At 41.5% G+C, this 25,032-nt stretch overlaps 1 protein-coding gene across 2 annotated transcripts in view; it reads right to left on the bottom strand.

Annotated features, from left to right (window-relative positions):
* Positions 1-25,032, bottom strand: part of LOC143368617 (nephrin) — a 338,794-nt gene that overhangs the window by 13,540 nt on the left and 300,222 nt on the right. Inside the window, exons 1-9 of one of the 2 annotated variants that reach the window (XM_076811532.1) lie at positions 23,494-23,566; positions 21,823-21,952; positions 18,991-19,199; positions 16,736-16,846; positions 15,865-16,071; positions 11,364-11,518; positions 10,522-10,666; positions 8,441-8,571; positions 5,320-5,479 (exon numbers count right to left, since the gene is read on the bottom strand). In XM_076811532.1, the coding sequence (XP_076667647.1) occupies positions 5,320-5,479; positions 8,441-8,571; positions 10,522-10,666; positions 11,364-11,518; positions 15,865-16,071; positions 16,736-16,846; positions 18,991-19,199; positions 21,823-21,952; positions 23,494-23,515 (1,270 nt within the window). In that variant the 5' untranslated portion in view covers positions 23,516-23,566. Of the gene's footprint in view, positions 1-5,319; positions 5,480-8,440; positions 8,572-10,521; positions 10,667-11,363; positions 11,519-15,864; positions 16,072-16,735; positions 16,847-18,990; positions 19,200-21,822; positions 21,953-23,493; positions 23,567-25,032 lie in introns of those variants that run through there. The other variant, XM_076811531.1, reaches the window with a different exon arrangement.

Raw genomic sequence — 25,032 nt, 5'->3', positions numbered from 1 at the left:
AAACGAACGAAACAACTTGAGGGGGAAACCCCACCCTGAAGCCACTAACAAAAAAGAAAGTTAGGAATTTTTTGTTCGTATAAATAAAAATATAGGCTTGGATTTTTATATAGTTTTAAAGCAATCTTTATTTTGCCAGAAAAAAGATTTGTTGTGAAACGCAAGGTTTTCTCAAAATTTTAATTATTTTGGGTAAAGTGACCAGAAGTCCCGCATCGCGCGGGACAGTCCCGGATTTGAGCCCTTTATCCCGCATTGAAAACTATCCTGCAAAGTGTCCCGGATTGAACATATAACCAGTGTTGGAGGAAAATACCCTAACGGAGTCCGGACTCTGATCGTAGGGAGGCGGAACGCATGCGCGCGATGACGCGGTGTCGTCCAACCAATCAACGCCAAGATGAGAAATGATGGGAAACGAAACGACGCCAGCGCCAAGTCAAGCTAACTAGCCAAGTCAAGTGAGGCCGCAACTAACCAGCGTTGACAACCGATTTCCCGGCGACGCTGGTTGGTTGCGGCCTCACTTGACTTGGCTAGTTAGCTTGACTTGGCGCTGGCGTCGTTTCGTTTCCTATCATTTCCCATCTTGGCGTTGATTGGTTGGACGACACCGCGTCATCGCGCGCATGCGTTCCGCCTCCCTATGATCTGTTTCCGAACTCCGGTAGGGTATTTTCCTCCAACACTGCATGTAACCTTTTACATTTTCGCAGTGACACAAAGTTACTGTTTCCTCTACTTCATACTAGATGGAGCTAATGCTGTTAATTGGCAATAACGGTTTTTCCTCGTCTCGTCATCAGTTGTTGGATAGAATTCTGAAGTGGGGAGAATGCTAATAGTATAGAATGCGCATGACAAAAGTATACTGTGCCCTGAGGAAAAAATGGCGGCCAGACTCTGATGTGCACATGTGAACAGGGCTGCTAGGAAATTCCTACTCGTAGTGGAGGGGGAACCAACCTTTGCGTCGATTGGTTTGTCGTCACGGCGTCATCACGCGCATGCGTGGCGTGTTCCCCCTCCACTACGAGTAGGAATTTCCTGGCAGGCTTGCATGTGAATTTGGTTATAGGAAATGGTGTCTTTACTTTAATCCACCAATGTCTACATCCTTCGAACCGATGCTGTAACGGAATCTCGCGTCTATTTTGCGTTCTCACTCTCGTTTGCTCAGTACAAGGAATCACACGTGTATTGCTCATCGTGATCATTATAAATTCAGCTCACTGTAATCGCTCGTATCACGTACCAGCAACGCTCATTTGGAGTGCATTTAGTGTGATAAAACGTAGCACGTGGTTCTCAAAACTCTCAACTTCTCATTGCATGGCAGAATTTACAACTCTGTCGTATTATCGTTGCTCAGTTCCGTCAATGTAATTGTACTCATTCATTTTAATAAATCGACGCAATCTCATTTACGTACTGTGTTGTGTGCACCTTTTCACCGTCGAATCCCACCTACCCGGCATCCAGCGCACTCAACGCTTAATCTCAAACAAAATGGAACAGTCTTTCTTTGGTTTTAATGGCTACCATTGTGGTATACTGCACGAGGAGAACACTTACATTAGAAGTGGGGTGTAACAAAGGAACGACGGCGAGAGTGACGCAGGTCGTTCGCGCCGCCATTCTGTGGCTCACAAGGGGAGGACACCATGAGGTAGACACCGATTTTTATGAACTTTGGCACGCTGGATCTATGTCGAAAATAAGTAAATAGATGTCCGAGCGTTTCTGCCAATGGGCCTTAATAATAGAGATATTTACATGTAAATTATTAAAAATTTCATAGTGGCCGTGGGGTTTTAATGGGTAAAAATCCCACACTACCCTGGCGGCCCGGGGGATTCCCCTCTGAAGGAGTCGGGGTGACTTTTTAAGATTTCCCCAAGTTAAAAAAGAATTATAAAAAAATTTATAAAGTTTTTTTAACGTGGAGACATCTTCAAAAGGTACCCCGACGTCTCCAGAGGGGAATCTTCCGTGGACGCCAGGGTAGTGTGGGATTTTTACCCACTATAAGTTATAAAATTTGATAAGTTGAATTTACGAGTATATCGCTTTCTGACATTCTATTTCGATTTCTGGTGTCAATCACTGAATCTGAACGGTACCAGGTGATAGCCAAAACAATAATGAAGAAGGATTTACTCACATAACCAAATCCAAACCAAAGCGTCTTGAGGACGCGCATTGTGTCTTATGACATTAGCCGGCTGGCAGGGTCGCCCGGTTTGTGTCTTATGACATCAGCCGTCCGGAACGTGTTAAGGAGCGCGACTTCCATGGTGTTTTCCAGAGCCGCGCGGAAGGGGAGCTCGAAGCCAATGATACCGCGGGTGTACAACGGACAGGGAAAACTGTAAGAGTGTAAGTAGTAGTGTGCGGTGTAGGCTCGTATCCATAGCCTGAAATAACTGTCCCTCTTGGAAGCCCCAATGGCAGCGAACACTGGGGCCCACAAGAATCCCAGCCAGTCAAGCCTATCTTATGAGTATGAGCCTGCACCGCGCACTACTACAGTTTTCCCTACCCGTTATTGTTGGCATTCGAGCGTTAAACATCATGGAGTTTGGGCACCTTAATGGGCTACCTGGTCCCGACTGTTCTATGGGGTCTGGGGGACGCATCACAGTCTGTCCAGTGGTTTTCGAGATTTTCCCGAACAAATAGTACACCCCCTACCGCGGACTTTATTTTGTACTATGTAAAGATACATATAAGAATCCCGGGCAACGCCGGGTACTTCAGGCTAGTTAATTATAATATGTAGCAATAAATTTAGTAATTATAAATTGTAATATACTTATTGCTTACTAATTAGCCTTAATTTAAGTGAAAATCTTACCAAATACCTAGTATTAAAAGTAGAAACTAAGGGCGAGCGGCGGTTATATGTATAGGGAAAAGTTGTTCAGAATGATAACCTTGACAACATATTTCAAGGTCATCAAAATCGATAAGGTGATTCCGAATAATTAATTACCCGGGTAGGCGTGTATCAAATATCGAAGTAGTTTTAATGTGCGATCCCGCGACGCGTAGCTGGATGAGTTTCACGCCGCCGTATTCGCCGAGCCACGCGGCGTTAGATCGCACATTTAGGTGCCCGAGTGGCACTCTGAGATAAAAGGAACAGTTCTCCCTTGAGCGCCTCAAGCTATTCTTTGGTACACGCGTTCCAAATCGAAAGTTAAAGTTAATTTTCTCGAAAACTAAGCGTATCGTGACAAAATTTTATTCTATATATTTGACTCATTTCTCAATGTAGAATTACCACCCCTCCGCGTGTATAGTGCGCCCCCGAGATACATAAAGCGACTTCGTAAACGCAGCAGAGGCTCGGGTCCTTAACGTCTCCGAGTGTTTCGGTAGCAAGTCAAATGCCCAATGACGTATTCAGTGTACTTTTTGTGTATAGGGTGATTCTCTCGCAGCGCCTGCCAAAAAGATTCCGCCTCGTACCCCGAAGCGAGGAAAACTCTCCGCGATGCCTCCCCAAATTTTACGGCTTTTGACCCTCGAAGGGGTTGGAATACCATTAAGAAGTGAGAAATGTCCAGGATTTCCGCATTTTTCATCTGATCTTTGCGAAAACGACGCCAATCTATTCCTTATGTTTCGCCGATGAAACTGGCACCAAGAACGACGTAATTGGGACCATAATGAAGGAAATTCCATGAAAAATTGATTTATATAATTTCAAATTGACTTCGTTAATAATAGTTCGATTTGCATGATGCTTGGTATGATTTTAATCGGAAGAACGCCAGGAATCCACTGGTGTCACTTCCAAATCGATACGATAAAGAAAAGAAGTTGCCACGGTGGACCGAACATTCATACCTGTTTCAGAAATAAAATAATTCTTTATTCTTTATCGTATCGATATGGGAATATCACCAATGGATGCCATATGTTTCATCGGCGAAACATAAGGAATAGATTGGCGTCGTTTTCGCAAAGATCAGATGAAAAATGCGGAAATCCTGGACATTTCTCACTTCTTAATGGTATTCCAACCCCTTTGAGGGTCAAAAGCCGTACAATTTGGTGAGGCATCGCGGAGAGTTTTCCTCGCCACGGAGTACCAAGCGGCATCCCTTTGGCAGGCGCTGCGAGAAAATCACCCTGTACTGTAACAAGTAACAAAGAACACATTTGGAGGCTTGTAGCCTCACTGGCAGGGGAGTCGAACTTCCTCATTCTGAGTGCCGCACGAGTCGGGCCCCCGGTCAGCCGGTTCCCCCACTTATTTTTCTCCAGGAGTTGCGCGGGACCCGGCAGGTAGAGAGTGCGGCACCCGGAGAATAAATTCATCAGAGTGAAGTAGGTGTGGAAGGGGCTGTTCTCCTACGGCTCTACGGAGCACGCGAAGAGGAGAAGGAGCCACTGCGGATCGCGAGCCGCTTTTGCGACACCCGTGCTCAATGGTGTCCATTACACACTCTTTGAGTGGTTTTCCCCTTAGTCGCTATATCTCGGGGACGTACTGTATCACCGGTTACGAAACACTCTACGAATACAGAAGATAACTGGAACATGAACAAAATGTGGTCATGCATATCAATTTTGTCTCCTGTTATACACTTAAACTGAGTTATTAAATGTTTCCAAAAATAACTTATAGAAGAATGTATTTATTTTGTGGAATATGCAGAGTGTTTCCAAAATCGCGGTGCAACCAGAAACTACGTGATTTTTCATGTAAAAGGATATAAATCCCATTTTTGTCATTTTCAAGAAAATTGATTTTGAAAACCGGTACGAAATGCGCACACCTAACTAAAAATCAGGAGAATTAATCAGTAAATATGCTACAACTGTAAATGTATTGAATCCTCGTCTAAAAATAGTTCGAAATTATGGAATAACTTTTTTTCATTAGGACTTTATTTTCGAGGAAATCAATTTTCGAAATCCATTAGGTGTGCGTGCACTGGATTAAGAATTGGTGCTATTTTCAAATCGATTTTCTCAAAAAACACCACCATGTTCGAAAGAAAAGTATGCCAGGTGCACTTGTTCTGTACTTACACTTGTATTCTGCCCAATTCTTAGTCAAGTGTATGCGTACTAAACAAGTTTTCAAAATTCGATTTTCTTGAAAAATGAGCGATATATGAAAAAATTTCATTCTATATTTTCGACGTTTTTTGCATGAGTAATCACCTCCATTTCGGGTAAACCACGATTTCGGAAACACCCAGTATATTAACTGATGAATAATTATTATAATATGTGTTCACATATTTCCATCAGTAGTTAATTATGAACAGAATAATTATATGGATACGTATTGCAACTTACACATAATCTTAAGTTCGACGTTATTGCTATAACCATCTCCCTCAACATTGCTGGCAATACAAGTATAATTCCCAGCTTGGGAACGATGGACTTCCCTCAAAGCTAAACCATACTGTTGCACTATGACACCATTCTTTGCATTATTCTGAATGACATTTCCCTGCAACAGTATACACATCAAACAGTTAAGAATGAACATACCAATCATCACAAATATTTAACGCAGGGATAAATTTGTCTAAAAATGTCTTTTAGATCGTTATATAATGGTTTTTCTTGAAACGGTTATGAAGAACCGTTATTCTAAATAATTGTTATGAGGAACAAAAATTTCTCAGCGTATCGTTATTACATTTGTTCTGGCATCTGTTCTACAGGGTGTCCTAAAATTGTGGAACAAACCGAAACATGTAAATTCCTCATGCAAAACGAAATCGAAATGTCCTTCACCATTTTGTAATCCGGAGCTCCGTTTTCAAGATATCAAGAGTTGAAATTCTGGTGTCCGAATCCGGGGTGCGGTGTTTAAATCCCAGTCAGCTGACAATAAGCGCGCGGTCGTATATACGCGCACTCAACGCAAGAAGCACGCGTCACTGTAAAAAATGCTATTGTTATAGCATCAGTGCATTAGAAGTGTCATTTATGTAATTCATGTGACTGCTTAATAAAAGTATAATAAAGTGTAAAACACTGAAAAAAAATACTGTGTGTTTTTAGTGTGAAGAATTATATAAGCTAGTGTAAACATATGCTGAATTCCATGGAGGTGCTTGCGGAGCAGTAGCGTCCACGATACCCGCGTGCGTAGGTTTACACGCATATGTACGGCTGCGCGCTCAGCTGACTGGGATTAAACCAACGCGCCCCGGAAGGCGGACCTCTGAATTTCAACTGTCGATATCTCGAAAACGAAGCTCCACATTGCAAAATGGTAAAGGACTTTTCAATTTCTCCTTGCATGAGGAATTTGCATGCTTTGGCTTATCTCATAATTTTGGGACATTCTGTAGAACAGTTATACAGGGTGTTCGGGATCAGGTGGGAATTTTACAACATGATTTCATACGAAAATGCAGGCGAAAATTAAGAATAACCAAATTATGGTGAAGGGTTGGTTATTTAGGTATTAAAGTATACGAGTTCAGGACATAAACGCCTGAGACACAGCTATAGCTAATAATAATTTTTCTTTAAACTTGTGAAAAAAAATTATTTTTTCGAAAATTGTTTCCGACAGATATATAAATCTTCATAAACGGCATAACATTTATTTTAGTGGTGTGTTTTAGTGCGGGTAAATTTCATCCTTTTTTTTACCTTTCAGTGTGAGTAAAATTGATTCCTTTTTAAATTGTTTTTACACGTTGTAGTGCGGAATTTATATATTTTTTTTTGTTGCGTGGTGTGATTCCCTGTTTTGTGTGATCTGTGCGCGTATGTGTACCAATAAAACAACGGACTACATTGGATACAGTGGAAGCAATGGATTTCGGCAAGTAGGCAAATTTAATGTAATTTATTTAGCAGAACCTTTTAATTTTTTATGACGTGTTGCAGAATCGTGTGGCTATATCGAGTGTTGTAAATTGCATCGCAGCTTCTCTGGGGTAAGTGACCCCATGCGACAGTGGCTTTGACTACCACCGCTCTACCCCTCTCCTGACATTTTCCGCGTGTACCCGTGCCTAGTGGTTAGCCGGGTTTCAGGCGGAATATACCAAATAAATAAACACTTATTATTTCAAAACGAATGCTCAACTGCAATTTCGTTATTCTTGATTTCCGTCTTATTTGGACGTCTAGAATCAGCACTCAAATTTTCTCTCACATGTAGCCGAACACACCATGTATTTCAAAAGTTTATGTACATTCTCACAATTCGTGTCACCTGAAGTGGAATTTATTCCTTCATATACGTATATACTTATTCAATCTGATCCACATTATTCCAAACTGTTTGTGCATACATATGTCGTGAACACGCGCGCAGATTATCTTCCTAATCTTGACGGAATTGTAAGGCCCAAGCAACCTTCGTGGTACGTGTCTGCTGGCAATTGTCAATTGCCAACTGAATATTGAGTGACTAGTTTAAAATGGTAGAGCTAGTTGTGCCGAATTTTAATAATAGACTTTTTACTAGTTAACGAAATACGATGAATAATTTAAATTGAATTATAATAGGAACGAACATGGTCCGAAAGATGACAATAAAAAAAAATCGAACTAGCTTGTCTTGAATGATAGACCGTATGGAAGTTGAAATGTTAATGACGAATGTTTCGACTCATTAAAGTCCTTCTGAATATCGCGACGAGATAAAACTCGAGCGGTAAAGTTGTATCGGCGGATACGTTCATCTATCGTTATATGGATTACCAGATGAAATAATGAGTTTCAATGATTTACTCGCTTGTATCAATGAATACCTATTCTGTATATTGAAATATCTGTCGTTTGAGTAAAAGTGTTTAGTGTCGCGATAAATACTTAAAAAGTTAAATTACCAATTATTGCACGGTGTTGACGCACTGGCGTTGCAGGGTCTTTAGACGAAATTGCCAAATAGAATTTTAACCGAACTTGCGGATTCTATAGGGTTAACTCTAGATTCGAAAGGGAACCTGAGCCCCATCCCTCTGGATACAACAACTGCTAACGAATCTGATACACCGTGACTTTACGCGTAACACATGTTAAGCATGTCTCCCACACGGGATTTATCCGTTACGCTTGGCAGATCAGGAACACATGCGTGCTATCGGTTTTGGCATCAATTAAACGTAGTACTCTTCGTATAAGTGAACCTCTCATAAATCTCACGTAACCGTAATAATATGTTAGACAGTAATAGTTCTTTTATTGAACGCGTATGTCCCGCGCGGCTGCCACTTAAGTGCCAATGCAAGGGGTTTACAAATGTAGTGTATTTTTCAAACCAAAAATGACTAAATTCTTACAAACTGCACTTTTGGGTTACCTTTCGAAATAAAGCAAGCGGATGTTATCGAAGCGTTCCTTGAAAATAAGAAATTGCATGTCGAAAAACCACGAATGAATTTTTGCTTCATTCTGAAACTTCAAATGTCACACATTAATAATTTAAATTTTAACTTACATTATGTTTCCATACTACTTTATAAGGACTGGGATTGGCATTCACTTTACATTCAAAATAGACATCATCGCCTTCTTCAATATCATCTGGATTCATGTTCGAGCCCAACTCCAGGTGTAACATTGGAGGAACTAGAAAAAAAGAAATCATTACATGAGTAATATAACTCACTAATACATATTAATTATTTACAAATATTTTTTAGCACTTCTTTCAGTCTTAATGTCATATTAAATTAATAACACATTTTAATTGATATATTAACAATGAGTATAGACAGCGATAGTAAATACGGCTAACCGTGACAAAGGCGAGAACCGAATTAATCTTCTACTAATTTGATTGCTTTTTCGGCCGTATCATTAAACACTTTTAATTTATTTATAGTTTCTAGGCCGTTATTGACATTATTACTATCCATTATTGTCCGTTAACTCAGAGACACCATTGACACAGACGGCACTGAACCGTTACGAAACTGATATGAATGGATCTGCCTTTAACCCGCAGGGACATGGACGGCGTACTCTGTATGCCACTGCGTCGAAAAAGTCTGATATTTTCTGTTTTGATGATCTTTCTTTACGTAGTGGTAATTTGCCATATGTGCGGATCTCTGTTTTTATCTCTGTCTCTAATTTTATTTGCATGCAAGTGCGCAACGCAGAAACAATAGACATAGTGCCCGTCACGGCCGCCAGGCGGCCAGCGGCCCAACGAGGATTCTCGCTGGCGAAATTACGAAGCGACCCATGTATACAGGCCGTGGCGAGCCGAATCAGGAACTCTCACGCCTTGATTGCTATACCGCTTTCGAAACCGTGCAACAAGACGGTCACTTTTTGAAACATCCTAAGCTGTGACAGTTCAGCCATCACTACTACTGTGTTGGGATGAACCGATACCGTCAAGGTATCGATATTTTTACTCATAACTTGTATCGAAAGACAGTATCGGCATATCTACTCAGAGTTGGGCTCGAATCAAAAGTATCGATACGTACTTGTAACAAACGAAAATTAGTACAGTTTTTTTTTTATTAATATATTTTATTTATGAAGACGTATTTTATTTTACTACTATTTAACGAGGAGAGCCCGTTGTAGCCTTTAGATACAACGAAGTATATAAAGTAAGTGCGCGAGGCAGTCTATAATAATTAATCTATATAACGAACGAGAAAAAAAATACAGTCGTTTCGCGGCGTGGAAACAAGAGGAATAGAACATGTAATAAAATGAATACATAAATGATAAAATGAGAGATACAGATGTGTTATGTTTAACATACTAAAGGAATGCAGAAAAGCGAAAGGAAAATTAGTATTTTATTAACAAACATTTACTTGACATATAAATCGACCAAAAAATAAATCTTTTGATATCGATACTAAAATTACTCGGTATCGAAACAGAAGTATTAAGTATTTACTCGTATTTACTTGGATCGGTTCATCCCTACTACTGCGTGCCCATTACAGTATTTCCTCGTTACAGGCTCGGTTTGGTGTACACGATACGGACTTTTCGCTATCCCCACCACTTCTGTCTTACAAAAGTCCGGCGAAGGCGAGAGAAAATGAAAATGACACCAAATATGGTATAATTCTGATTATTTTTAATGATTGTAATGGGCCAGAGCAGGTCTGCTGTAGAATACGGATACCTCTGAACAATACTCAGTAAAATCAGTGACGCGGACCTGACACGGAATTGACACGAACCTCACACGGAACTGATATGTGTGCCCCGACCATTAATCTTCACATTGATGTAGTACTACTGGTTTATGTTCGTAATTAATCAAAGTTAATGTAAAAGTTATTATATGTAGTATAGTTATTAAAGTTATTTTAGCGTACATTATTATTTACTATTAAAAAATAAAAATACTATAAAACAAGAAATAAGAAATCTGTGAAGCGCATGTAACGGAATAACACGAATTGAAATTACAGAAATGATTGAATCACAGCTGTAATACAATCAACGACAAGAGATAATTCTCCTAAGGTATTGTTGCGTAAATTTGTGTGGTTGTGTTCATCAATAATGCAGTAGAATATTTTATGCTTTACTTACAGAAAACGTTCAATTTCCATGTGTCCTCCGCCATATCCCGCTGAATTTTCGTATTTTCCGCCCGACAAGCAATTACCTTGTCATGACTGAGTGACGTTGGTTTCAATAATAGCGTCGAGCTCGTCATGTTGCCGTCCGGTGACACCTTTAAAAAGAAAAAGACAGATGTCCAAATGTAGAAACTCTAACAGGGAAGGAGGTACTGCGGTGATTGTCTGCCTACCACGCGGAAGGGCGGTACCAATGGCGTGATTATATACAATTCCATATAAGAGTAGACCTACGCCCCCACTGATTTGCAACCGATCTGCGCAGCTCCCACTACTGCCTACGCACGCGATTGGCCGTCGCGCGTTCTCTGCTGCTTTCTTACGAATCAACAGCCTCCCCAGAGTCATTGTTGCTGGGAACGAGTCTACTCTTAAGTGGAATTCAGTATACGTCGCGCGACCGCCACAGGGACGTGAGCTAAGTTGCAATGTCTCGCGGTCGCGTAGGAAGGAATCGCCCGGTATCGGTGATAAGGCGCCGCGCGAGCTCAAATCGGTAGAGACGGAGCTGACGGAGCTGACGGAGCAATAGATTAAGGGGAGAACCTGATGCTATCGGCAGAATTCCAAGTTTTTTGGGGGAATTTTTTTTAAGGAACCTGTGCGTACAATCTTTTTAAAACTTTCAGATTATATTATTATGTATTTCAAGAAGTGAACATACATTTTTTTATATAAAAATAGGTGCAAATGTTTTGCACCCCCGGTTCCCATTTTGCAAAATATCATAAATAATTGAATTGCTTTAATAATGCATACATTTAAACCGCAAGAAATAGAATACTGAAATACCTTTTCTGTACAGTTATTCAATTTTCTTCCATCCATGTACCAGGATAATTTAGCTGGTGGTCTTGAACCAATCGTTATGCAGTTTATATCATATATTCGATCAGCGCTGAGAGGCGCGTGATCATTGCTAAGTATCATCACGTTTAATGGTTTCACTGTAATGTAAAAAAGACAAGAAAATGCATTAATTATAGTAAAATATTTTTTAATTAAATCTTAATTTCTCTTCAAAATTACAATAGTATCTCTATTATTAATAATATAGATTCCCGAATATACCCTTGGAAACAAATAAATCAATCAGATTTGTTTACCATACTGTAACATTCCAAAAACAACCATCCAGAGTCATCTTCTATAATCATCTAACCCTCTTTCCTAACTTTACATATATATTTTATTATAAATAAATAAGTTAAAACACTGAAAGACGTTCCCGTACTCTATAAAAATAACTATATTTATTCATATTAAAATAATTTCAGAACATAATGTAATGTAGGTTAAGTACTAGAAAATAAGTGACGGCGAAGTAAATCACTGCACAAGCGCATACCACTGATTTTAGGTACACAGTCTGTCCGCGAAAATACGGGTTATGTGAGACTCACCGCGGCGTTGCGCTATATCCACTAAAGACCCCCTCTTTCGTTGCCTCCTCTCTGGCCCTCATAGCGGTACCCGGGACTTTTTTGTAGTACTGCGGGTACCGCTTCCGTTAATGGAGGAAATTCGCCATGCTGCCAATATGGCAGTCCTCTTAACGCTTCCGGCCAATTCTGCAATCGCAGCTAACCGTACCCCTTATGCTTTGTTAAAACTTACACTAGGAATAAATATTTATTAAAATAATACCCCGGTAAAACACCCCTTTAAAACGCGGCTGACGCAACCCCACTATGCCGAGGTCAATATCAGCGCTTCCTTTTCCTCGCTAATCTCCTCCTCTCCGTCGCTTTCTTAAGGGCCTCTTCTCTCAGGGCCCTCGACCTCTCCTCCCGCAGTGCGCGGTCCGCCTCCCTCTCCTTCTCTTGCCTGTCCGTCATCACCTTATTGGCCAACTCACGGAAACTGGCCCACTTCTCCTTAGAGGCTGTGACCATCTCCATGAGGGTGGTGACTTCCCGCGGGGCACCCAAGCCCCTGGCCAGATCTTCCCGATGCTGGGTATATGCGGGGCAGTCGAGTAGGACGTGTTTCGCATCGTTGATGTCGTTACCGCAATCCGCGCACGAGGCCCACCGGCGACTTCCCGATCCCTTTCCTGTATTTATTGAATACTCCATGGGCGCTCAAAATCTGCATAGTGTGGTACTCAGCCACAACCGTGGGCACAGTTGCAGTTGCAAAGGTCCTCACCGACGGGACCAGTCGCCTCACCCAGTTAGTCTATTCGATCTGGTCCCAGGTCGCCTGCCACTTCTCCATGGCCGCCACAAGGGCTCGGGCCTTATATTCGCGGACCCTAGCTTTTCTCTTCTCGGGATGTCCCCTCAAAGTGGGATCCGCCCTATCTCTGGCCTTCGCATCATGTACCGCCCGCCCCATCCAAGCCTTAATCAACAGTGGCACTCTTCCTTCTAAACCGCAGAGGAATTGGAAAGCGACGGTACGGCACGCCGTCGTTGTTCAGGTAAGGGCGGTCCTTTGGGCCGTCCTCAGAATCGCCCTATTCGCCTCCCAATCGAGGGAAGTCGCCCACACGGGAGCCGCATATAGGATTGCCGACTCCCAGACTGCATAATAGAGCCTCCTAGTCTGGTGGGATGGCTCCCTGGTGTTGGGGAGGAGCACCACCAGCGGCTCCGCCAGTCTGTCGGCCCTCGCCGCCACCTCCTCCAAATGAGGCCGGAATCTTCAGAGGTTGTCGAATAGGACACCCATGTACCTTTACGCGCCCGCCGTGGTAATCTCGGACCCCAGGACCTGTATTACAGAGACCTTCTCGATCCTCTTGCCAGTGAGAAATATGGCTTCGGTCTTCTCTGCTGCGAGGTACAGCTCAGTTTCCTCGAACCAGGCCCTGACCTTTCCCATCGCAACCGCCATCATCTGTTCCAGCTGGGGGAAATCCCTCGCCGAAAATAGCAACGCGAAATCATCGGCGTATGCCATGGCCCTCAGGAACCTGCTCGTGTTTAGTACAGTAAGGATGCTATCATAGACCACGGCTCCTATTTGATGATTTCCTTTCTGCCATTGCTGCTACTGGGTCCTTGGATCCTATTACTGTTACAACACCAACTACCTACCCGCTCAGAAGGGAGCGCAGAGGGTCGACCGCAAGGCTTCCCGAATCGTCTTCTAGACCGGTGAGTTTTTGCGATGAGTGTGACGCTATTGCAGTGACAAAGCGTGCGAGTCGGGTCTCTTCCGACACTCCTGAGTCTGCTCTGCCTGATTTAGAGATGGACTCGGTTTCAGCCAGCGTAATCGCAAACACCTTGTTAGAAATAGGTTTGAAGTTCTTTCGTGGAAGAGCCCGAGAGTTGGATATAAGAATTCCTTTAACTTGTCATACTTTGGTAGAATGTAAAAATAAATGTAACTTGAAATGTTGTTCTATTGTTCCTATCCGATCCCAGAATACGAGTAGTGTTAAGGTAGAAGAATAAGTGGAACTTGGAATATTTCAGCGAGATACTGGAACTGTTGGGTTTTTGATAATTTTTAAAGTCCTCTCTGCTTCAGCACCTTATTGAAATATACTAAGTTCCGATTCCTTGGTGAGGAATTCCACGTTACATCATTCAAGCATGTCTTCCACAAATAATGTTGTTGTTTATATAAATTTGTATGTTAAAATTTGTTTTGCGTTAAACAAACACGAATAGGACAGCAAGGTTAAAAGGCGCATGTGTTCTTGTTTTGTTGTGATCCTTCTTTCTCTGTCGTTGCACAGAATACGTTTCTAAACCGATCTTTAAATTGTAACCCTAATAGAATCATTTTTAAATCGCGGGTTTCGAATGACCTAGTTTTACCTGTGTTGAATTCTAATTCCTAGCACGCGCAGCTTTACAATCTGTTTCGAGACTTCACCGGTAACGTTGCATGTGACACTAAACTGGTAATGGGGTGGGTCCTAGGACCCCGCAAACCGGTGCCAGAAAAATGCATTGGGTGATAGATCTATCCTATACCTCGTCTGTGGTATATGTTTCGTCCAGTTGGCAAGAGAATAGACAAGCATCTCTATTCTGTGCGTAGACTGAAGGTTTGCTTCCTCCTCCGTTGGCGCTGTGATTGATTGTAGCACTGCGTCGGTAACCTCGTCGATAACGGTGCCGCCACGCCATCTGAGCTTAGAATATTACTTCCACTTCAATGGTTTTCAAGGTACTGCGAATTCTAAGCCCGCTACTGGTTTTTATACGTGAAAAATAAGTTACGGTTATTACTCCTAAGTATTTAGATTAGTGTTATTACCGTGGTGTAATATATTTGTGATAAACGTGTTGTAAATACAAGTATTCGTGTCGCTTAAATTCTAGCTTAACTACTATGTTAATCCAACGTCTAATCTAATACTACTCCGCGACCGGAGCTCCGCGCGATTCATTCCTCAAACAAGAGGCGACGCGAGCCACCGAGGACAGCCTGCTCCGAGATTAGCCATACATGTTCATCGAAACGGTTCGACGCTCTGTTTTTGGTAACTGCTAATATTCCTCCCGAGGAGTCCTAGTGTGTCGAGAGCTGACACGCCCAACGACTAGTGAGCTCCCTCCTCGGTCGTTACATCAGCAACGGCTTACATCTTGATGGACTATCTGACCGCAGTGACCCCCAGTGGTTAATTATAGCCTACACCTGAGTCGAGTTATTTGTTCATCCGGCAAGCATGTGTTCGCAACGCCACTGCCGCGAAACCGTTGAAAGTCGCAGTGGAAGCTACGACAAGAGAACCCAAAACCATCTAATTGTAAGGATTCGTAGCCGTAAGCAATAGCCAGTAAGGACTAGTAGACTTAAGTAATAACAATAAGGTTGCGAAGCCGTAAGACCCGTTAGATATAAGACCTTGTACAGACGAGCTATAAGAATAAATATTTGTGCAAACACCAGCTCACGAGTACACGCTCATGCGACGACCTCTAGACAACCCCAATATAAGGGCAATCCTCGTAGTCCTACCTGTGCCCCGCTATAAGCGGGTCACAAACTCTAGTAATTTATTTCTCGCTATTCTTATGTGGTTCTCCGGATCCTACAGTTCATACAAACACGTGGGCATGGTTGTGATGTTAGACACCACATTCTTTCCTGACTTCGTGGGAAATTAGCTGTTTTTTGTAGCTAACCGTCATCGCTACTCTAGTAATTAGAAAGTACTTGCAACTACTTTGGGAATTGGATTATTCCCCAATTTGAAAAATTCCAAAATTATGCGGATTCGTAAGTTGTCTCGAACATGTTCAGCCTTATTTAATTAACGCACATTTTTCTATAGAAACATATATGGAATGGAATGTGGCACATGAAATGAAAATAAACTTACGGTACATTTCGATAGCTACGGAGGCAGATACAGGTTGACTGATATTGTTGTTCGAGGCTTGGCATGTAAAAACTGCATGAAGATCAGCTCGTGAGAGTTGTCTGACTGTAAGAGTATTCCTTCGAAGAGCAGGGAATTCTCCTTGTTCATCTTTGGAATCGAGAAGCATTTCCCCACGCCACCATCTTACTTTTGGTTCGGGGCGACCTAAAGACAAATGAAAATCGGATTATAGTACAAAGTACTAAAAGTATTAATTTTGCATATCTCGGTATATGTTCCCCTTAAATGTTTAAAAAATAGTCCTCGAAAATAAAAATTACAAGTTTTTTCGCCTTCATAAATAAAAAGTGTTCGAGAAGGATTTAATCTTTCAAAATTTGAGAAAAATTTTTTTGTTTCAGTTTTTCGGACTTTTTTCGAAAACCGTGTGTTGCACGAGAAAAAGTAATAGAACATAAAATATGCTCCTTGTCTGGATATACAACCTTTGTTTGACATATTTTGTTATGCAATCAATAACTTCGAGGATATTATATAAAATCGACTTTGTGAGCTGTTAAGTAATTATTTAAATGTCCAAGTACCCAGGCGCACCTTCCTTTTCCCGTTATCCGATCGGGCTCAATCTTTACACAGATTTTTTTTATTATTTAGAACCATTCTGGGGGGTGCCACGAAGAAAATTCAAGAGTCGAAAATAAGAACCACCCTAATGCACAGTGTACAGAGAGCACAACAGTATTTTGAAAACACCTCATTTAAGATAAAAATTCATTCATTTCTTATTCTATGTAGTTGTACCCATTGTACCCAAGTCCTATATCTTTCTGTTAACACGCTGTACATAGTTATAAATAATGTAACATACCACCAGAGACTAGGCACTGCAATTTCATATCCCCGCCTTCTTCGTATGGACCTGCTACTGTTGGTATAGTTTTCCCATGTTCATCAATAATATTTGGTTTTTGTGGTGGTACTGTAATATAGGGAGAACACAAACTATTATTTGATTCACCTTTAATAGCGGTATTTTTACAGTTAAACACCCTGCCGGAAACATTGTAAGACAGAAAAAGGATTAAATTATTTACAATTAGTGCGGTGAGTGACAATGCGATAGTAACACTCAGCTGTTATCGAATTCTAGTGAGAAATATTGTATAACAATTTTTTTTTCGTGTTTCAGTATTCTCTTCAAATGATTCTATAAAATTGTCAACAACAAATTTACGTTTTTAATTTATTTTAAATAACCAGTAATAGTATTTGCTATATGTTTACACAACAGAAGAGATATCCTGCATTCAAAAAACCAAACTGGAATATAATAGATGTAAATCATTTCGTGCTCAGCAACCGAATGATAGAGCAGTGAATCGATAATGATGTTGAAAATGTTTGTCCTTCTTGCGTTGTTTATTACTGAGCTTGTTAATAAATTAATAAATTCAGAAACACTCCATTGAATTTTACAAACCATTTATTCTGATTGGATTTAACACAAAATGCACTTCACCCAGTCCCTTCCCAAAGAAATGTAACTTCCGAATACTTCAGATATATGTATTAATCTGTAGCGTTTCAAGACCATTACACTCATTTAATACGCCTTGCCCGTAAAGGCGAGATCCACTTGGTGCAACGTGCAACTGCGCACCGCGCACGCGAACGCTTGCGCATACATCGAAAGCAGTAGAACGTCCCGACCCGAACCCGAAAAGAATTTCCGTCCCGACCCGACTTGTAATTTCGGGTACACGCACACCCCTGACTTATATAGGTAATAAGTAGGCAAAGATCTTTCGCTTTTTAATCCACATGTTCATTCTATTCTATTTCTAAAATACGACTACTCGTTGCGGGTGCCGCCACATTCATTATGCAGAGTGTTTGAAAGTGTATATGATTTTATTACACTTGTTCTTTGGACATTGACTCTAGTTCAAGGGCACACTTTACTCTATTAAAAAATAACATAATAAACTTGTTTGTACACTGTGATCTAACGTTACTTAAATTACATTCCTAATCCTACTAATGAAAGCCAGAGCAGTGGTAGCCAAGCTATGGCGAATTGTGAGATCGCGTAACGCGATTGCTCATTCACAGCTGTAGCGAGAAGGCGGAAAAGATTCGTGGTCGCGGCCACCAGAACAGGAAATAACGTAATTAATCATCCGAAGTGAATAACAGGTGCGCGTATCGCTTTCGCGAATAATTAGTTGGTTCGCCCAGAGATAGTCCAGTTAGGCTCGCCGTCCGCGCATTGACGCGGACGGTGTACTCTCGTGCGAGCGCCTAAAACAGTGCGGATTACCTCACACCTGGCGTCGGGAGCATCCTCCCTCATCCCAAAGTCACCGGTGTGAAATCGCAACGACGTCCCATCGCTCGTCTACACCGAGCTTCGAGAGGCATTGGACGAAGCCCAACTGTGTTTCCGTGAATTGAAGAAATTTTTTCAGAAATTTTGATAACGGAAGTTTCCGGCGCTTATTGTACCATTAAAGTTTTGCGTGAAACATTTATTCTGCCTGTTGTACTTTGGGAGTTATACGCGGAAAAGTGGAAGTGCCAATTTGACTTTGAGGTTAGTTTTCACCCCTTTAAAAGGCGACAGGGCCCTAGTCTTCAGTCACTCTATAAACCCACAAAGTTGCGGTCCAATCGGTGAGTGCGGGTTCACGGTGTTCCCTTGTCAGTCCTCATGCACCACGGCAGAGAATAAAGGAAAACGGAATAGATTACCCGATTCGAAAGTTGATACTGGCCGGTCCCGAGACAGTTTGACTTTCGGAGATAGAACTGTATATGTTTTATTCCAGGTACGGCGACCGAACGAATAAAGGTTCGTTAAGACGACGAAGTACGAAATGAACTCCTGGCTCATCGAGAGTGAATCATTCTCGGAAAAAAAGCATGCAGAGATTGTGGGACAATAATATGAAGCGATGCAGTGAGTGAAAATGTTTTGGCCCGAAAACATGTGGAAGCCACTCGAAGGGTGAAAATTCTTTTGAGTTTTCAATTGAAATACAAGCATTACAGTAACAGGATTTGCAGTCAATTTCACGTATTTTATTTTATATACATTTCGGTGATATTGTTTTTGATACTGACCTATCACTGTCAAATGGATCCTTGAATTTCTAGTGGGGCTCTTAGCAAAATCTACTCGACACCTGTATTCACCTTCATCTCTTCCTTCGATGTGATTTATATTTAAGGTAGCTGGTTCTGTGGTTGTCCTGAACAACGCTCGATCGTTCAGATGGTCTTTATCGTTCCAATGAGAATCTTTCTCAGAATGCTTGTCCCTCATATCGTAACTGAAACAAAATATTTTGCATTGACATTTCGACACGTAATTGTATCCAATTTAAATCTTCATGTATTAGACAGTTTATCAATTTTCGATTATAGTTTCGTTAGTCTCATTTATTTGCAAAACCTTAAGTAGGATAAGTGACATATTTATAGTTTCATGAGGAAGAGTGAACGAAATACGTTGAGTGTGAACCAAATAAATAACAAGCGGAAGACTACAGATTTATCCCGTTAAGGAGACGACGCTCGGGGTACAAATCGTCCCTTTAACAAAATGATTTCTAATGCCTAGTACGGACTTGCTAATGGATGAGTGGCCCATGTGGTAAACGCATGCCCAACACGGCCCTGAAATGAAGGTCATGAGGCACATTTGCCGCCCATCCTGCTGAAGTATCGCTTACATCCCTCGTTTTTTCATAAGGTGCCTACCTGAGGTCCCTCAGGCCAGTTGGGATTTTACTACCGGCTTCTTTTGTTCAAAATTGCAAAATCTCGAACTTCGAGGCCATTTTTCGAGATGATTCCTCTTGGTGAGATCTTTCCAATTGTGTATAGCCATCGCTGTATGCACATAGGTCACTAATCCCCTCTAGGACTTAACATTGTCCATTATGGTTTGTCACTCTCTCGCTCATTCGGAGGTTTCGTCTCTATACCGGAAGAAACTGTACCAGGCGTCCGAAAAACGGAGCGAAACAAAGTATTAACCCTTTAGCGTGGTATGACGAGCAGGACTCGTCATAGAAAAACTGTCCGCAACGGTGGTATGACGAGCACCGCTCCTCAAGGGACGTGAAGCGGAGGCGTAGCGAGTAGGGCTTGGGACGAAGCTATTGGACACCCGAATTAGAGGCGTGTTGTGCTCCTCTCATATACATTCTGTAGGCCTTGGGAAGGAGATATTGCCGTGAAGAAGGCTTCTTCAAGAGAGTGGCCAATTGGGATGGATGCAAGTCCGATTGGTTAGATTAGGAGGTGTGACAATACTTCTTCAGGTCTGCTATGCAGTAACGCCTTACCAGCAGGGGTCAAGGATTCGACCAATGCAATACATCCCACAACTAGGTACTGTTCTGGACAGAGAGCCTCCACGCTGAAGGGTTAAACGAACTTTTTGGGTAGTGTACACTTTGTAGTTTTTACATATTAAGGTATTTCGAGTAGTGTATTTTCTAAATTAATTTTTGTTGACATTCTAAGAGTTTCCGAGGTCTCTTATGCTCCGTCGCTACATAACATAGACAGCACTGTCGGGGCGCCACCTATGTGCCAATCGCACCATAGGCTGTTATATAGTTAACTATATTTAGGAGCATAAGAGACCTCGGAGAGTCGGCGTTGGTCGTGGTGTCTAATTGTAAGGCGGCTGATCAATGCTTACGAAGGCTATTGTTCCGATTGGCGCAACAAATATTGTATGAGATTGCGAAAGATGGAAGCGCGGGAACGTGGTTCGAGATGAGATTCGGTCGCATGAAATAACGGCACAGAAGTTAGGTTATGAAACCTCGTCGAGTATATTGAACACTTGCACCGTACAATGAGTTGTGGTGAACTATTTACAGGAATATGGTGTGAACCATTTACACGAATTAGGTGTAATGAGATGCCACTGAGAAATTGCCACGTGCTGGCCGCATCGTTGCTTCTCCACTGTAATATTGGAGTGTGGCGGCAGGTGGTACTAATGCATTCCCAAACAAATATGTACTGTGTAACTCGGAAATAAAACATTTGCTCACCTATGTTTATAACTTTTTATCAATACGAGTAAAGCACACTAAAAGTATGAGACCTTTATTTAAGAATTCAGTGTAGAAGTAGATGATACTCGTATGTGATACATGCGTTATGGCCAAATAAATTGTAATTATAGATGCTTTTACTGCAATTTGCTATTAAAACTTCCGGGCACTTGGATTTAAGTTCGGACGTTTAACTCTTTGGCTGCCACGGAACTATATGAAAAGCTATATGTACTGCTGTACTCATAGTTCCGTCGCAGTAAGCGACCGAATGATATTATGATGGAGGTCATAGAACATACATATTGGCCCGTCAGAGCGGTTTCGCGAACAGCGATTGAGGAGAAATTGGTTCTTTCTATCTGAACCTTACACGTGCTCATGGATTTTCACTTCGATTTGCATGATTCCTGAAGGGTCTGGCGATGTAACGGGAATGCTGCTTGGACCGTCCTAACCTGTGGCGTAGCCCGAGCGACAGTGAGAACGTTAGAAAGAGGAGCGCCGCGGTTGGCCGGCGGCATGGTGGGAGTTACTTTTTACTCACTCTGACCGGCCAGTATACAGAGGTGCCTTGTTAGCTGGCCGGAGCCCGGGCCTATATCTAATCACCTATCGGGGCAGATAGAATTCCAAGAATTCGGGGAGCGATTCGGAAAAATTTAGTGCGAGTGAGATACCGATACCCGGCACAACTAGCAACGTCTTAAACCGGTAGGTTTTTACAACAAGAATGGGTGGAGATAGCGAGGGCCAGCTAACGGATCAGAAATCCGGCCAGCTAATGAGACATGTCCGTATCTGATCTCCACCATAGTGTATAATGCGATCGGTGTTTCGCTGTTTCATACTTAAGGAAACGTAGGTAATTGCTCACCTGTAGATAGGTGTTACATCGCTTTTGTACCAGACTACCAATATTGCCGAGTCATTTGGACGTGGCGGACGGATGTCACATGGCAATTCCGCTGTACCCTGAATAATCGCTCTTGCTGCTGCTGTTGGTCCTGCAACATCAAACACTGATCGGATGGTTGTCACATGTAATAATCAGGAAGGAGGTTAAAAGAATATAGCTGTAAATTTCTTTTATGTTTGTGCGTTAAAAAATAGCGCGGTTTGTAGGAACGGCGCAGGCCAGCGTCATCCGTGAGTAAACGAGAACAGAGCACGATTGCAACGTCGAGAAATGTTCGAGCAGGGTTCGGCGACCTTAAGTCACAGTGATGGAAGGGGAAATACCTACCGGAGTGGTGGTGAATGTGTGCGTGAACTGACGCCAGCGCCAAGCCAGCCAAGTGGCCCCAACGCGAAGCCAATCACGGCCAACCAGCGCCGCCGGGAAATACATTGTCGACGCTGGTTGGCCGTTGTTGGCTTCGCGTTGGCGTTACTTGGCTTGGCTCGGCGCTGGCGTCGCCACACACACATTACCATCACTTCTGTAGGTGTTTCCCCTTCCATCACTGTGGCTTTAGCCCGCCGAACCCTGTGTTCGAGAGACGTTGATTGACGCTCGATAGTGAACGAGGCCCAACGCGACTTTTGTATCACCACATCCATATATCTATATTAAATAGTTTGTAGTAATCAAAGTTCGACTGATATTGTCATATACACGACTGTTTTTTTTTTATATCTATTATACTCGATATACGATTTTGTGGTTCCAGACAATGAAATCGACCAAACAGTAAGGTCACAAGAAATACTTAATAGTATTCATAAAAAATTGTTTTCTTTGAATTTTAAGTCATTCTGCTTAAAACAGCCAGGAACTTTGGTAGGAACGTAGAAAATTATAAAATTAGAATATTGTTCTTTGTATAAATAGAACAACAATACTTGAAAAATGCATCATGCAGTGACCAGCGGGGCCATTACCATAAGGTGGGGGTAAGCATTTGTCCTACGTCCCGCGATTCTGGCATCACTGCACCCGATACATGTATATGTATATATTTATAAGTGTATATATGGGGACACATGGTTGGACCCCAGCCCCATACTACGAGAAACCAGAAGCATGCATCTCACCATTCAGTGAGCACGACACAGTAAACCCCTTGGTACATCTCAAGCAGTATGAAGTGTGAAACCCTTGATTCGGCCACTGAATCCAACAGCCAGTGCCAAATAACACAAACCAACATGTATAGCAGAAGGCTCGTACGTGGGGTATAAATTCTCTTTGATGGACAATTTTTGGATCGGGCCGAGTCACTTCGCACGCCTCGGAACGGCGTCGGCAAGTGTATACGCGGCCTAAGAACTACTTTTCACTCAATGTTTCATCAAAATCTGCGTGTATGGGTTCGATATATTCCTTTGTCAGCGCAAGAAGTATGTCTAGGTAATTATAATTAGTAATGTATCTTGCCATATTAACAAACCGACAGGTACTGATAGTTCATATTGAGTACAAACCAGTAGGAACAATAAGTAGTAAAATACGATGTTGGTAAATACAAGCGCAAACAAATAGAGGGGCATGCTTCTCGAAAATCAATTTAATTTATTTTTTCATGAAAAATCACACCCTACTTACTAATGATACATTTTGCGGGCATCCTGTATATGTCGATATCCTCATTTATCACCGTGCAACGCGTAGGTCTGTGTATTCGGTGGCTACTAGGAAGAGACTGGTGCATCAGGGACACCGTTTCTATTCTAACGTAATTCAGTCTCTAGAGCTTTTCGCAGAACAATGGCTAATAATTGTCGACTAATTGTACAAGAGGGCGCATGATGAACAGAGCAGATGGACCGACTGCCACACGAACACTGGAAGAGTAGAGATAAATGTAACCGCAGAGAAAACGAAGTTTTTAAAACGTGCGCCACCCTTTTGGTTATTATTCCAATTCTTCTGGAAAAGAAGTATTGAACAGAAAGAAAAAATAACTAAGTTTCTGAAAACTAATGTTTACTGCACACACGAAAAGAACACAATTTTCAGTTAATTATTAAGAATAAAGTGAACGAAGTGAATAAATGAAATTTTACGGAAGCTCTAATACGTGTGCTATGTGCATATCAGCTATAAAACTATTATATTATGCAATTTTAATTGTAAAAAATTAAGCGTGTACCGAGTTTAGTAAAAAGAAATGATAATTAACAATAAATATAACATTTTTGGGACTTTTTCGTTAAAACCTGTGACAATCATTGTTTCATTGTTTTATAACAATAAAAGTGGGTGAGGCGATAACCACACATGTGCAATTAAGGAATTTCTTTGTTTCTTTTATTTCGGATAATCCTGCCAGTAATTATCATAGCGATAGTCCAGGCCTTTTTTTAAGACGAGGTCGCATACAATGCGTATAAGAGGCAGGAGCGGACAAAAATTAAATAATTTTTTTCTATACTCTACATTTGTAGCAGAATAAATTACAGTAAACTTTTAGAACTTTACATTGTATACTTTTCCTAGAAAAAAATCATAAAAATCACCTATGCTTTGGCGCGATGTGAGACGAAACTACTCTTAAATACATTTCCTTCTCCCCAGAATTGCAAAATATTCTTAACCGTTACCTACCACGAAGCTGCCAGGTGCCGCATTTATTTCGTGTAAATATTCGCTATAATTCCGAGTTACCAACTTCATTGTTTATCTTGACACCATACCTATTATATTTTCGTTTAAAGTGCCACAGTCAGTGATCTACTGTATAATAGACTTTCAAATTTAAAATCTAATTATCTTGTAGTGCATGCCGTCTTAAATCGATATCGTGGATTACTATTTTCCGGGTCTGAATAAATTTTGCTAGGTGAAGCCTTATTGATGAGTTCACTAGCAGGTTCAGGACGACACGCACACCTCCTTTGTTTTTTCCTTCTCCGTTTCCCTTCCAACCCTTCCACTTCTAACTCCATTTCCTTACATTATATCACAGTTACAGGTCACTGGCTTTATAAATCGGGAACATACGTGACAAGCCAAGTACTTACAAACTTCTTTTCACGTATTATAACGTATGTTTCCTATGTAGAATCAATTAAAAAAAAAACTCAGATACTACATATAATACCAAACTGTAATATTACGTAATATACGTAATATAATAACATT

This window comes from Andrena cerasifolii, chromosome 4 (assembly GCF_050908995.1).
Source record: "Andrena cerasifolii isolate SP2316 chromosome 4, iyAndCera1_principal, whole genome shotgun sequence".
Taxonomy (NCBI): Eukaryota; Metazoa; Arthropoda; class Insecta; order Hymenoptera; family Andrenidae; genus Andrena; species Andrena cerasifolii.
This window is presented reverse-complemented; position numbering and strand designations above follow the sequence as displayed.